Below are 13,647 nucleotides of genomic sequence, written 5' to 3' on the forward strand. Positions count from 1 at the left end.
CTGACTCTCTTGTTAGGGGCTAATGCAGCTGGTGACTTTAACTTGAAGCCAATGCTCATTTACCATTCTGAAAATCCTAGGGCCCTTAAGAATTAAGCTAGGACTTACCTGGTGGTGCAGTGGTTAAGAATCCGCCTACCAATGCAGGGGACACGGGTTCGATCCCCGGTCCGGAAGATCCCACATGCTGCGGAGCAACTAAGCCTGTGAGCCACAACTACTGAGCCTGTGCTGTAGAGCCCGCGAACCACAACTACTGAGCCCACATGCCACAACTACTGAAGCCCGTGTGCCTAGAGCCTGTGCTCTGCAACAAGAGAAGCCACTGTAATGAGAAGCCCATGCACTGCAACGAAGAGTAGCCCCTGCTCACCACAACTAGAGAAAGCCCGCACGCAGCAACAAAGACCCGATGCAGCCAAAAATAAACAAATAAATAAATAAATTTATTTTTTAAAAAAAGAAAGAAAAAGAATTAAGCTAAATTGACCCTACTTATGCGCTATAAATGGAACAACAAAGCCTGGATGACAGCACACCTGTTTATAATATGGTTTCTTGAATATTTTAAGCCTACTTTTCAGACCTACTGCTCAGAAGAATCCTTTCAAAATATTACTCATTGACAATGCACCTGGTCACCCAAGAGCTCTGATGCAGATGTACAATGAGATTCATTTTGTTTTTTTGTCTCCTAATGCAATATTCATTCTGTAGCCCATGGATCAAGGAGCAATTTTGACTTTCAAGTCTTATTATTTAAGAAATAAATTTTGTAAGGCTACAGCTGCCACAGATAGTGATTCCTCTGATGGATCTGGGCAAAGTAAATTGAAAATCTTCTAGAAAGGATTCACCATTCTAGATGCCATGAAGGACATTCATGATTGGGAAGATGGGAAGAAGGCAAAATATCAACATCCACAGGAGTTTGGAAGAAGTTGATTCCAACCCTCATGGATGACTTTGAGGGGTTCAAGAATTCAGTAGACAAAGGAACTGCAAATGTGGTGGAAACAGCAAGAGAACTAGAATTAGAACTGGAGCCTGAAGATGTGACTGAATTGCTGCAATCTCAGGATAAAACTTGAATGGGTGAGGAGTTGCTTCTTAAGGATGAGCCAAAAGACAGTGGTTTCTTGAGAAGGAACGCACTCCTGGTGAAGATGCTGTGAAGATTGTTGAAATGACAACAAAGGATTTAGAATATTACATAAGCTTAGCTGATAACACAGGAGCAGGGTTTGAGAAGACTGACTCCAATTCTGAAAGAAGTTCTACTGTGGGTAAAATGCTATCAAACACCATTGCATGCTACAGAGAAATCGTCCATGAAAGGAAGAGTCAACTGATGCAGCAAACTTCATTGTTGTCTTATTTTAAGAAACTGCTGCAGCCACCCCAGCCTTCAACAACCCCCAGACTGATCCGTCAGCAGCCATCAGCATGGAGGCAAGACCCTCCCCTAGCAGAAAGATTACGACTCACTGAAGGCTCAGGTGATGGTTAGCATTTTTTAGCAATAAGGGTTTTTTTTGTTTTTTTTCTTTGTGTTTTTTTTTTTTTTGGCTGAGTTGGGTCTTCGTTGCTGTGTGCGGGCTTTCTCTGGCTGCGGTGAGCGGGGGCTACTCTTTGTTGCAGTGCGCGGGCTTCTCATTGCAGTGGCTTCTCCTGTTGCGGAGCATGAGCTCTAGGCGCAGGCTTCAGTAGTTGTAGCACTCGGGCTCAACAGTTGTGGCTCGCAGGCTCTAGAGTGCAGGCTCAGTAGTTGTGGCACATGGGCTTAATTGCTCCGCGGCATGTGGGATCTTCCTGAACCAGGGCTCGAACCTGTGTTCCCTGCATTGGCAGGCGGATTCTTAACCACTGTGCCACCAGGCAAGTCCCAAGGTATGTTTTAATTAAGACTTCTTTTAGACATAATGTTGTTGCTCACTTAATAGACCACAGTATAGTATAAACATAACTTTTATATGCACTGGAAAACCAAAAAATTCATGTGACTTGCAGTGGTCTAGAACTGAACCCGCAGTATCTCCTAGGGATGCCTGTACCTCAGAGGCTCACTGTACTAAACCTCAGTTAATCAAAGAGGAGTCTCTCTCCCAGGTTTGGTCAATGGTTTGTAAAGAGATTTAGACTACGGCCATACCACCCTGAATGCACCCGATCTCATCTGATCTCAGAAGCTAAGCAGGGTTGGGCCTGGTTAGTACTTGGAAGGGAGATTTATGTGAAGATGCACATTTATGAACAGTAAGGATGAACTGAGGAGGCAGTTATGTTGAAAACACACTATTCCTGTAGCCATGAGGCCCAAGTTTGAAAGCTAACTCTACTATTTATTATTTCTGTACTTTGTAAAAAATAAACTTCTCAGCCTACTTCCTTATATTTTAAAGGGAGAAAATTATAACAATCAGTAAGCATGCATTAGTACCAAGTACAGTATCTGGCACATTGTAGGTATTGAATAAAGGCTCTTTCAATCTGTGTCTAAAGATCCACAAACTGTGGGTCACCAAATAGAGCGAATATTTACCGCAGAGAAATGTAAAGAGAAAAACATTCTAGCAGAGTAACTATAATGCAAAGTGACAAAATTCCAATTATGTTCCTATCTTCTATTCAGGAAGGTTCAAAAGGAGTCCTTTTAAAGCAAATCATATTCTAAGGGGGAAAAAAAGGGAGGTTGTCTCAAATGTGTTCCTTATTAACCATACCTTGAAAGCCCCAAATAAATGTTCCTTGGTTAAGATTCCCTGGTAGATGACCAAAAAAGTTGGACCAGTTATCAAAGTCTACAAAGACTATGTGAGTCATGGTTCGCAGGTAATCCAAGTCTGGGAGCTCAACAACCTCTTCATCTGAGAAGACAGAAACATCAACATGAATTTGATAAGAATTAGCTAAAAACTTTTTAATTTATCAACTTAACATTAATCTTGCATGTTATTTACTTCTATCTAAACCATGTCGTGAAATCCAAACCTGTATATGACACAATACATTTATATCAGATAAGAAATATTTTGACTATTTCAGAAATGATTATCCTTTCTACAAATATGTACCATTGATCCTGGCTTTCTTTAAAAGTCACTTATAAAAGGAAGTTTTTAAAAAATTAGTGTACTGGAAGATATGGAAGACCAAGTTTTAAGGCTAAATAACTAAAAACTTGCACCATCCATCAAAATAAACTTTCAGGTTACTTGCTAAGAACTTTCTCGCCACCAGGAGTTTGTTCTTTTCCTAATGTAAACTGCTTCACCAGCAGCCCTCTGGCTCTGTGCTCACACACCCGAGAGCAGACACGAGACAGCTCACAAGCTGCTCCTGTGACTCGTGCAAAACAGGGCCCGGTGCTCCTCCCGCCAAGGACACCTCTTCCTCAGTCAACTCAGGGCCTCTCACCTCCCACCATCTGCAACTCTTGTTCTCCCTCCTCTTCCACTCCCTCCTCTTCCCTTCTTTCATACCTTCCACCTTGACAGGGCCTTACAGTTTCGAGTGGTAGCAATGCAAGCATTAAATGTTTATACTATTTTTAAAATGGATAGCTTCTACTCCACCTACTAGAGACTCCCTCAGAAAGAGACTGCCATCTTCCCATTTCCAAACCACCCATCTTCTTATCTCTCTTCTTAAAATACTAATAGATACGACAATGACCTCCTATCAGACACAGACCAACACAAATCCCCCAAAAGCAATCACAAGAGCAAAAGGAAAACAACAGAGCATAAAATAGTGTGACCACAGTTTCACTGTTTGACATCAAGTTGAATGGATCAATAGTATGTCATTTAATCATTTCTCACATAAAACATGCCGTGACTAAAGGCAATGCTGAGATCTACATGTGCCACAGAGCAAGCCTATAAAAACTCAGTAGTTCATAAACATATTTTATGAACCAAAATATTCACATATCTTCATTTTTTCCACTCGACATTGTATAACTTATGAAGAGTTAATCTTTAAAAGAATATACACTTAAAATTATACTCTAAAGAAAACAATTTACTTCTAAACAAAATGAAAACACTGCACTCTTCTAGACTTCCTTAATCTTATCATAGAAGAAGGGAAGACTAGAGTAAGCACAGACAAGGGGATCCATACCTCAGTTTTCTGCCTGGTTTCTTGCTACCACTTAACAACTCGACTTCTAATTGCTATTTTAACTCTAAGTAAAAGCTTTGCTTCCGAAGACGGTAACAAAAAAATACAAATTCTCAAGTGACCTTTAAAACTTCTCATACTTATAGAATAAGGTCAAAATAGAAATAAAAAGAATTCACCTGATTTATCTTTTTATTGAACTTAAATCTAAATGACAGTACGGTGCAGGATAACTTTCAAATCTGACTTTGAGAAAGACCATCTATTTCCCCCATCTTTCAAAATTCCCATGTCTTTTGGAAAAGAAAAGAAAATGTTATCTAAAGTACCTATTATTTAGCGTAACAGATATTCCTTGTGCCCTTAGGTTGAGAGAGTGGCTGCCTGAAGCAGCGGGAATACAGATCCCTCCCGGTAAAGTGCACGCGGCGGTAACTAACTGGCTAACGTATCAGCCCATCACGTCCGGGCTTCAACACGGGCTCCCTAGGAGCAAAGAGGGTGGCTACACATGCGCGTGCTTCTAAACGGAAACGGGAAACGTGTACGGATGTCAGGGTTGTAGAGCCGTACCTGCACTCTGACAGCTCACGTCAGTCTCGGCTCCTCTCTCCGGGTCTGAAGTTTGTGGACAGCTTGCTGCCTGTCTCGGCTTTCTCTCTGCACGGGAAGAACTGGCAGCAAACGTGTACGGGCTCGTCTGCTCAGGCCCGAAGCGGGCCACGCTGGGCTCCCGCAAGAAGCAGTGTTTCCCGTGAAAGTGCTGCTGCGCGCTCTCGGGGTCCTGGAAGGCTTTGGTGCAGGTGCCGCACTTGATCAGGCACCACGGCGCGCCCCCCGCGACCTCCTGCTCTGCGTGCGCCTGGCGCACGTGTGCCCGCATGTCATCCGTGGCCTGCGCCGTGGCCGAGCATGCGCCGCAGCGGAACCACAGGCGGCCCTGGCCCAGAAGGGTCTGCAGACAGCGAGCGTGGTCCTCCCTTCTGTTGACTTTGCAGAGGTAGCTCTCCCGGCAGCCGCACGTCATCAGGTTACCGGTCTCTATAACCGGAAAATCACTCTCGGTTTTAATGGAAGTTTCCGTTTTTTCTGACACAAATACATAGTCTATGCTGTGGTGCTCCTTATAATGACTCAAAAACGCTTCTTCCACATTAAAGATCAGATCACAAAGCCCACAGAAATACTTCATCTTTATTTCGTTGTCATGCTTATCTTGGCAATGCCGATACAGTGTTTCCATCTTGTGAAAAGTCTTTTTGCAATGGGCGCAGCTGTACCTATGAAACTGGTGACTTGCTAAAGACATGCAGTGTTGTTTTACACATTCTTGGGAGTCAAACGTATCTTCACAAATTCGGCATTGCCATTTACCACTTGGAGGACTGGTTGCTGGGGAATGATCAAGAATAGTAATAGTTGAAGAAGGATTATCAGCAGTCAGATCATTCACCAAAGTTGTAGAGGATGATGGCAAAGTGTCACCTTCTACCTCATCTGTCTCATAAAAATACCTGTGTCCATTATGAAACTCAGTCACATGGGCCATTATAGCCTCTTTCCTTGCCAACTCCTTTTTGCACGTCCGACACCAGAAAAGAAAGTTATTTAAATGTGCCCCTCCATGAATGCGGCTCATATGTAAACGGATGACTCCTGAATCTTCACACACCTTCCCACAGACCACACACTTATAACACATTGTGTTTGCTGAGAAAACGTGCTTTTCTACTGCTTCTTCACTTGGGAAGCGTTGCTGGCATTCACAAAACCAGGTTTTAACAAGTGACTTTTCCTTCTGAACACAAACCATACCCCCATGGCTTTTATCTCCTAAATTAATCTTCTTTTTTGGAACAGTGCTGCAATCTTGTGAGCTAGATTCCCGAACGGACATATTTCTTTTAAGTGATGAAAATTTTGACTGATCTTGCAACAGGTGCAAGTCAGAAGGGGGTTTGTTCCCTTCACTGCTGTGGCAATAAAGTAAGACTGATTCTTCCATTGAGTTAATGACTCGGACTTTGTGTCCTGAATTCTGCTTGTGATTCCGGGTACTGGTTTCATCCACAAAGACATGGTTGCAATGTGGACAATAACCTCTCAGTAGGAATTTCTCTGCCACCTGAGCAATGCTCTTCTCAGCTAGAGCTACAGGACCAGCGTTTCGACAACGAACTCTAAATTGGACAAAAAAATAAACTCATAAGTATTTTCTAAATATAGTATCTCTGCTTTTTATTGTAGGAATTATAAAGTAAACAATGTATACATAAGCACTAAACACTGTTTTTCAATAAAGTTGCAGGGCTTCCCTGGTGGCACAGTGGTTAAGAATCCACCTGCCAATGCAGGGGACATGGGTTCAAGCCCTGGTCCAGGAAGATCCCACATGCCGCGGAGCAACTAAGCCTGTGCACCACAACTATTGAGCCTGCGCTCTAGAGCCTGCGTGCCACAACTACTGAAGCCCGCGTTCCTAGAGCCCGTGCTCCGCAACAAGAGAAGCCACTGCAATGAGAAGCCTGTGCACCTCAACGAAGAGTAGCCCCCACTCGCGGCAACTAGAGAAAGCCTGCGTGCAGCAACGAAGACCCAACAGAGCCAAAAATAAATAAAATAAATTTTAAAAAAATAAAGTTGCAGATGATATAATAATATTCTATCTACCTGACCATTACCTATACTTTATCTGTTTCTAATCCATATACCAAAGGGTAAAACTAGAATCAAAAAATTTTTTAAAAATTCAGACAAATTTTAGACAAGTAAAAACTATATCAAATGCACTGATAGGAACGTCATGAGACAAGCAAGTAATTAACTTCTCTGCGGTAATTAAACAGTACAGAGGAGCCCTACAGTGAGACTCTCAACAACCCTGTACCTAGAACGAACTGATTTTACGTCAGGAAAATGCCATGCCCATGGTTGCTTTTATACTAAAGAAAGTGTCCAACATCATTGTTCATTAGGGAAATCCAGATTAAAACCACAGTGAGACTCTCAAAAGAACAACTAAAATGAAACAGACTGGCAACAGCAAACCTTGGCAAGGATATGGAGGAACTGGAACTCTCACACCTGGCTGGTAGGAATGTGCACCAGTGCAAACGCTTTGAGAAAATGTCTAGTAGTGTCTTATAAAATTAAATACACACCTACTCTTTGATCCCGCAATTCCACTCCTAGATATTCATCCAAGAGAAATGAAACCTATGTCTATAAAAAGGCTTGTATAAAATGTACACAGCAGCTTTATTCACACTAGCTAAAATCTGTCCATCAACATAAGAATGAATAAACAAATTGTGCTATATTCATACAATAGAATACTACTCACAAATAAAAAGGAACAATGTACTAAACAATATGGATGAATCTTACAGATATTGTGACAAAAACAAAAGAGTGCATACTATATATGACTCCATTTATATAAAGTCCTAGAGGAGATAAAACCAACGTAAGGTGGAAAAAGTATCAGAATAGACTGCCTGGGGGTGAGAGGGTGGGAAGTGACCAGGAAGGGAACAATGGAATTTTCCATGGAGAGGTAACACAGGATGGTAAAAGTGTGGGTTAACAGATGTATCCAGTAGTCAAAATCATAAAAGTTAAGATTTGTATACTTCAATAAATCGAAATTGTATCTCAGAAACAAAGAACTGTAAAAAATAATTAAGGGCAGTAAGGAGCATACAGATATATAAATAAAAGAAGAATGGCAGTGTTGATTATTATTAAAACTGGGTGATGGGTAAATGGAGGTTCATTATACTATTCAGCTGACTTTCACACAGTTGAAATTTTCCATAAAAAAAATTAGGAATAAAAATAAAAGGCAGAACCAGGATATGAACTCATGAAATGTAAGTCAGAACCAGGACTGTTAACATCAATAATTATACTGAGTATATACAGAGTGATTATACTCCACTGCTTCTGTTTTTTGAGAACATATTTTACTTGAAGGTTTGTGAAAACAATTGTTCTACTTAAACAAATGCAATTGTATCACTTAGTAGTGTGATACAATTTTAATGCATTTTAAAGAAATAATGCGGAAAAAAAGACCTAAGAGACAGAGCATCTAAATGCAAAGTACAGACTTTGAATTATGATTCCAACAAAGCAAATGTAAAAAACTTCATGAAGTAATCAGGGAAATTTGATAACTGACTAGGTGTTTGATGATATTTAAAAACCTAGTTTTTCAAAGTGTGATAATGGTATTAGTTATTTTTCTTTTAAAAAAAAGAGTGCTTATCATTCATATATATATATTGAAGTATTTACAGATAAAATGACAAGATTTGCTTCAAAATAAGAACTTGTGAGGATGAGAGTATAAATAAAACACGACTGTCATGTGTTGATAACTACTGAAGCCTGGTGAAAGGTACACTGGGGTTCATTATACGATTCTCCTTACTTTTGTATAGTGCTTGATAATTTCCATTGTAAAGACAAAAAAAGGATACTTGATTGTTTGACAAACTTGGCCTTTCACTGACATGTAATTTTTCACTTGGTTGTGATACTTTCCATGCTGGTTGACTCAAAGCCAAGGTTCTATCTTAACCCTCTCCTCCTCCAGGCACAGCCCTCAACAGCTCATGCAGAACTTAGAACTGTTAGCTTGTTTTATGTTCACAGCAACATCAATATATCCATTTTTCTCACACCTCTCACTTCTTTCATTATGCTAAGTTTGGGTAATGTCCAGGCAAATATACACTCTCATTTTAGAAGGAGAGAAACACAGAATAGAAAAGTATTTGTTGAGTCCTCTGGCTGGTGAGGAGCTTATTGGGCGGGAATCTTACAGCCCAAGACTAGCCCCGTACAAACCTGAAATGGGCAGTGAGCTCCATGTGGGAACGCAGTGTCTGGTGGCAGGCCACACACTTAACTTGAAATGGAACATCTTTGCACAGAGAGATGAAAAGTTTCTTTGCAAAAGATGGAAATGATATTGGCTGTGCCATTCCCTTGTCATCTGAAAGACAAAATGAACTATGACTTGCAAAGATCTGAGTAGAGTGACCCGGCCTTCCTCCCCTTTGCCTTTCTCAACATCAGGTGAGGTAAGTAAAAGAAGATGGTTATTTATGTGATAAAAATCTAAGAGGAGTCGTTTTCTAGCCTCAATTAAGTGCAATGGATGCTGAACTCATGCTCAAGTTAAAATTTGAGTCTTAAATGCAGAGAAACACCCAACTTCCCAATGGATATACAAAAACATTATCCTGCATAAATGTTTTCTTCCCAAGTTTCTCTTCATTCCTCAAAGTAAACCTTACCCTTAGGTGCAGGTAAATAATGAGAATCTTTTTTGAAAAATAAAAAATGAGATAAAAATCTTTTGTTTTCATGGTTCTCAAAACTAATGTGAAGATAAGTTACCTCAAGAATTATCTGAGAAGTATGGTAAATCAGCAAAGGTTAAAGTAGTTTAATAATTTTCAGCAAAAGAGAGTATTAACATACCACCCAGTTTAAAACTCTGATGGAAATGATTCTTTCCAGACATATGCTTCAAACACTCATCCTTGCTGCTAAAAAGAAGGAAGCAATTTGGACACGCAAAACACTGAATAATCTGAGGAAGAAGGTTGTTTTTATGTCCATCATCTGCAGTTTCCTAAAATATAAGGCAAAGCTTTATTATAGACAACTAAAATCAATATTCAATTTCTTAAATCAACTTTCAAATTTTCCTATTTATTTGGAATATTTTGTATCAGTTTTTAACACGAAAACTTTTCTTCCCTGAGTGTGAACTGTGGATTTTTTTGTCATAAATGAAGTCCCATATATGAAATTTTAAATAATTTCCTTAAAAACAAATTATTACCATCTTTCTGTGACAATAAACATACAAGTACATTTGCTTTCTATACATTTTTCTTTTTATATATACATCTATATGCAATATTATATAAATGCATAAATGTTTTCATATCACATATACTTTTTCTTATGTTTTGCTTTGCTCACTCTACTCTGCAATATAACCTACGTTTACAAATATGTATTCTTCCATAAATTTCTCCATACAAAAATAAATACACAAGGGGAATTGCCATTGTTTTATCAAATATTGTCATCTTACAGATTCTTCTGCCTCTTAGTTTTCTTATTCCACAATAACTAATGGAAATCCCTAAAAATCAACTGGTGTCGCTCTACTTTATTCTTCTTAATGGCTACAAACTACTCCATGGTGTGGATCTACTGAGATTTAGTCAACTATTCATCTCCAGGCTTTTTTTTTTTTTTTTGCCACTGTAAACAATGGTTTTGTAAATACTGTTGACTATATATCCTCATTAAATAGTGCTTTTCTCTCATTATCAGGATTGGCCGCATTGGGTTAAAAGGTTTATTATTTGAATATTAAAAGATATTGTGGGGGCTTCCCTGGTGGCGCAGTGGTTGAGAATCTGCCTGCCAATGCAGGGGACACGGGTTCGAGCCCTGGTCTGGGAAGATCCCACATGCCGCGGAGCAACTGGGCCCGTGAGCCATAATTACTGAGCCTGCGCGTCTGGAGCCTGTGCTCCGCAACAAGAGAGGCCGCGATAGTGAGAGGCACGCGCACCGCGATGAAGAGTGGCCCCCGCTTGCCACAACTAGAAAAAGCCCTCGCACAGAAACGAAGACCCAACACAGTCAAAAATAAATAAATAAATTAATTTAAAAAAAAAAAAGATATTGTGTAACTGCTTCTCAAAAAGGCTCTACGAATTCCGATTCTCTAGCACTGAGTGAGTCTGGCACAATAGCGATTACAGATCTTATTTTCATGTTTGCAGTCTTACAGATGTGTGTTATGTTAATTTGCCTTTCCTGTCTACTAGTGAGTGTGAGCATTTATTCATACAATTCTGTGCATTGCTTATTCCATTCCAGCCTCATGTTTTGATTGTTTTTGTTTTTTCCCCTCTGGTCAACTTGTATCCATTCTCTGTTATCAAAACTAACTCTGTCTCATCCTCCATTTCTCAAATAGTCTTCATCAAACACCTATTAATTTAGTATATGGTCACCTTAAAATTCTGATACAAACAGCTATGTCTTTTCTAGAGTCCAGGTTTCCAAACTTGGCTAAGAGTCTCCTCTATTCCCAAATCGGAAATATTTTTAAGTGTATATTTATATGTGTATGTATAACTGTATGTGTGCTGTGTATAAATATAATGTAACTTCTTGTTAATGGTCTTTAGAGTAATAGCCTTAAAAGTTGTATTGTGTCTTCTTAAATTTACATCATTAATATTAGGGATATCAAAATAGTTTGTGTAGTTGCTTATGAAATGCAACAGGAGGAGGGATAGGAAATTTACATTTATACTGAGCATATGTCAAGCACCACCTTATGGTTCAAATGTGCTTTTCCACTTAATCCTTACAATAACCCCGTGAAGTACTATTTTCATTATTTACAAATGAGAAAACTGAAGTTTACATAAGTCAACAAAATTATCACTCCCCTCCAAGTTGTACCCTCAGAAGAGACAAAGCTACCATCCACACCCAGCTTTATAGCTGTGGTGGTAAATCCTATGCTCTTTCCACTACTCCTCACCCCATTTCATTTTGGTGAGAGCCATGCAGAAGATTAACACCCAGTATGACACTTTGCATTCCAATTAGAAGGTTCCAAATAAGAGCACTAAAAGCATTTACTACCACCCAATTTATACAAATGACCCCTACCTGAAGAACTCTAAGAAGCTTTAGTTCAACTGTGAGTTATAAGTGGATTCAAAATAAGCTTGTTTAAACTGTTTGCTCAATAGAACAAAAACTGTGATTCTACATAAAATTTTATTGGAATATACCTATTGCAAAAGTATAGCATATTTGCAAATAACTTCTACAAACTAGGGGAAGGAATGGGAAATAGGATGTCTGGGAAGTACTCAATTCCTTTTTACCATTATATTTCCAGTTATATTAAATCAAAACACACCATACAAATTTGTATACATAAAAAAAGTAGAACCACAATAAGATACCACTTCATAGGTACCCACTAGGATGGCTATTTTAAAAGACAGATAATAAGTGTTGGCAAGGATGTGAAGAAACTGGAACATTGTTGATGGGAAAGTAAGCTGGTACACTGTGATGGATAACAATTTGGTAGTTCTTCAAAAACTTAAAGATGATAACCATATGGCCCAACAATTAACTCATTAGAGAAGTGAAAAAGTATGACCACACAAAGACTTGTACATTTGTTTATATCAGCATTATTCACAACAGTCAAAAACTGAAAACAACCCAAGTGTCCACTAACTGAACTGATAAACAGAAAGTGGCATATGTCCATACAATGGAATATTACTTGGCAATAAAAAGGATGAAGTACTGACATATGTCACAACATGCATAAGCCTTGAAAACATCATGGTAAGTGAAAGAATCTTTTTGCAGAAGGCCACATATTGTAGGATTCCATTTAATGAAATGTCTGGAAAAGGCAAAAACCACAGAGACAGAAAGTAGTGTACTGGTTGCCTCGGGCTGGGGAGGGGGAAGAGTCACCTTCAATGACAGAATGGCCCTAGGAACAGAATGAGAGAGAGTTGTAATGCCCACCGACCCACAAGTAACACTGAGGCACCCTGGGGCTTACGATACATCCTCCACCATCCCCACCAGCACCAAAAAGGAGAAAAACAGGAAGTTACCCAGTGACAGACCCACTGGACAGTCTTTTTTTTTTTTTTTGGCCATCCTGCGAGGCATGTGCGATCGGACTAGGGATCGAACCCATGCCCCCTGCAGTGGAAGCACGGAGTCTTAACCGCTGGACCACGAGGGAAGTCCCTGGATAGCTTGAATGTCAAAAAACACTAGACACTTGCTACTCAAAGTATGACTCAAAGACCAGCAGCACTGCCATCACCTAGAAGCTTGTTAGAAATCTTGAATCTAAGGCCCCACATCAGATCTACTGAGTCAGAACCTGCATTTTAACAAGATTCCCAAGTGATCTGTGTGCACTTTAAAGTTTGAGAGGCATGAGTCTAGACAGAAGAAACTGGAGATAAAAAGAACAGGGAAGGGCAGCAAGGCAAACAATGCAAATTGTGGACAGTTTCACAATTTCATTGAAGAACATCATCTTTATGAAACAGAATTCACAGGTATGCAATCTTCTAGCGACCTCTTCTGGCTCATTTAAGATACGTAATGACTGGTTCCTTCCGAGTCCTTGGGACAGACATTCCAAAGAATAAGCAATAGGAGCTCTTATTAAAAACTATGTGTCAGGCCATAAGTGCTTTATATTGTATTATGTTTTCTCTCAACAATCTTGTATGTAAGTATAACAATTCCACTTTAGAGATGAAGAACCAAGCTCACAGATGTGCTGTAACTTGGTGAGAACACATAGCTAATAAAAGTAACAGTGGAATCCAGGTCTGTCTGACATGAAAGCCTTTGTTCTGTTTTACCATATTGCTTCCCAGAAGGCTGAATATCATAAATTTACTTCCC

General features: G+C 39.5%; 1 protein-coding gene across 1 annotated transcript in view; it reads right to left on the minus strand.

Annotated features, from left to right (window-relative positions):
* The window catches only part of ZNF451 (zinc finger protein 451), an 86,793-nt gene that overhangs the window by 27,915 nt on the left and 45,231 nt on the right, over positions 1 to 13,647 (minus strand). Inside the window, exons 8-11 of the mRNA XM_057554468.1 lie at positions 9,622 to 9,775; positions 8,983 to 9,130; positions 4,702 to 6,308; positions 2,724 to 2,867 (exon numbers count right to left, since the gene is read on the minus strand). Of these exons, the coding sequence (XP_057410451.1) occupies positions 2,724 to 2,867; positions 4,702 to 6,308; positions 8,983 to 9,130; positions 9,622 to 9,775 (2,053 nt within the window). The remainder of the gene's footprint in view (positions 1 to 2,723; positions 2,868 to 4,701; positions 6,309 to 8,982; positions 9,131 to 9,621; positions 9,776 to 13,647) is intronic.

Source organism: Balaenoptera acutorostrata, chromosome 10 (genome assembly GCF_949987535.1).
Source record: "Balaenoptera acutorostrata chromosome 10, mBalAcu1.1, whole genome shotgun sequence".
NCBI classification, from domain to species: domain Eukaryota; kingdom Metazoa; phylum Chordata; class Mammalia; order Artiodactyla; family Balaenopteridae; genus Balaenoptera; species Balaenoptera acutorostrata.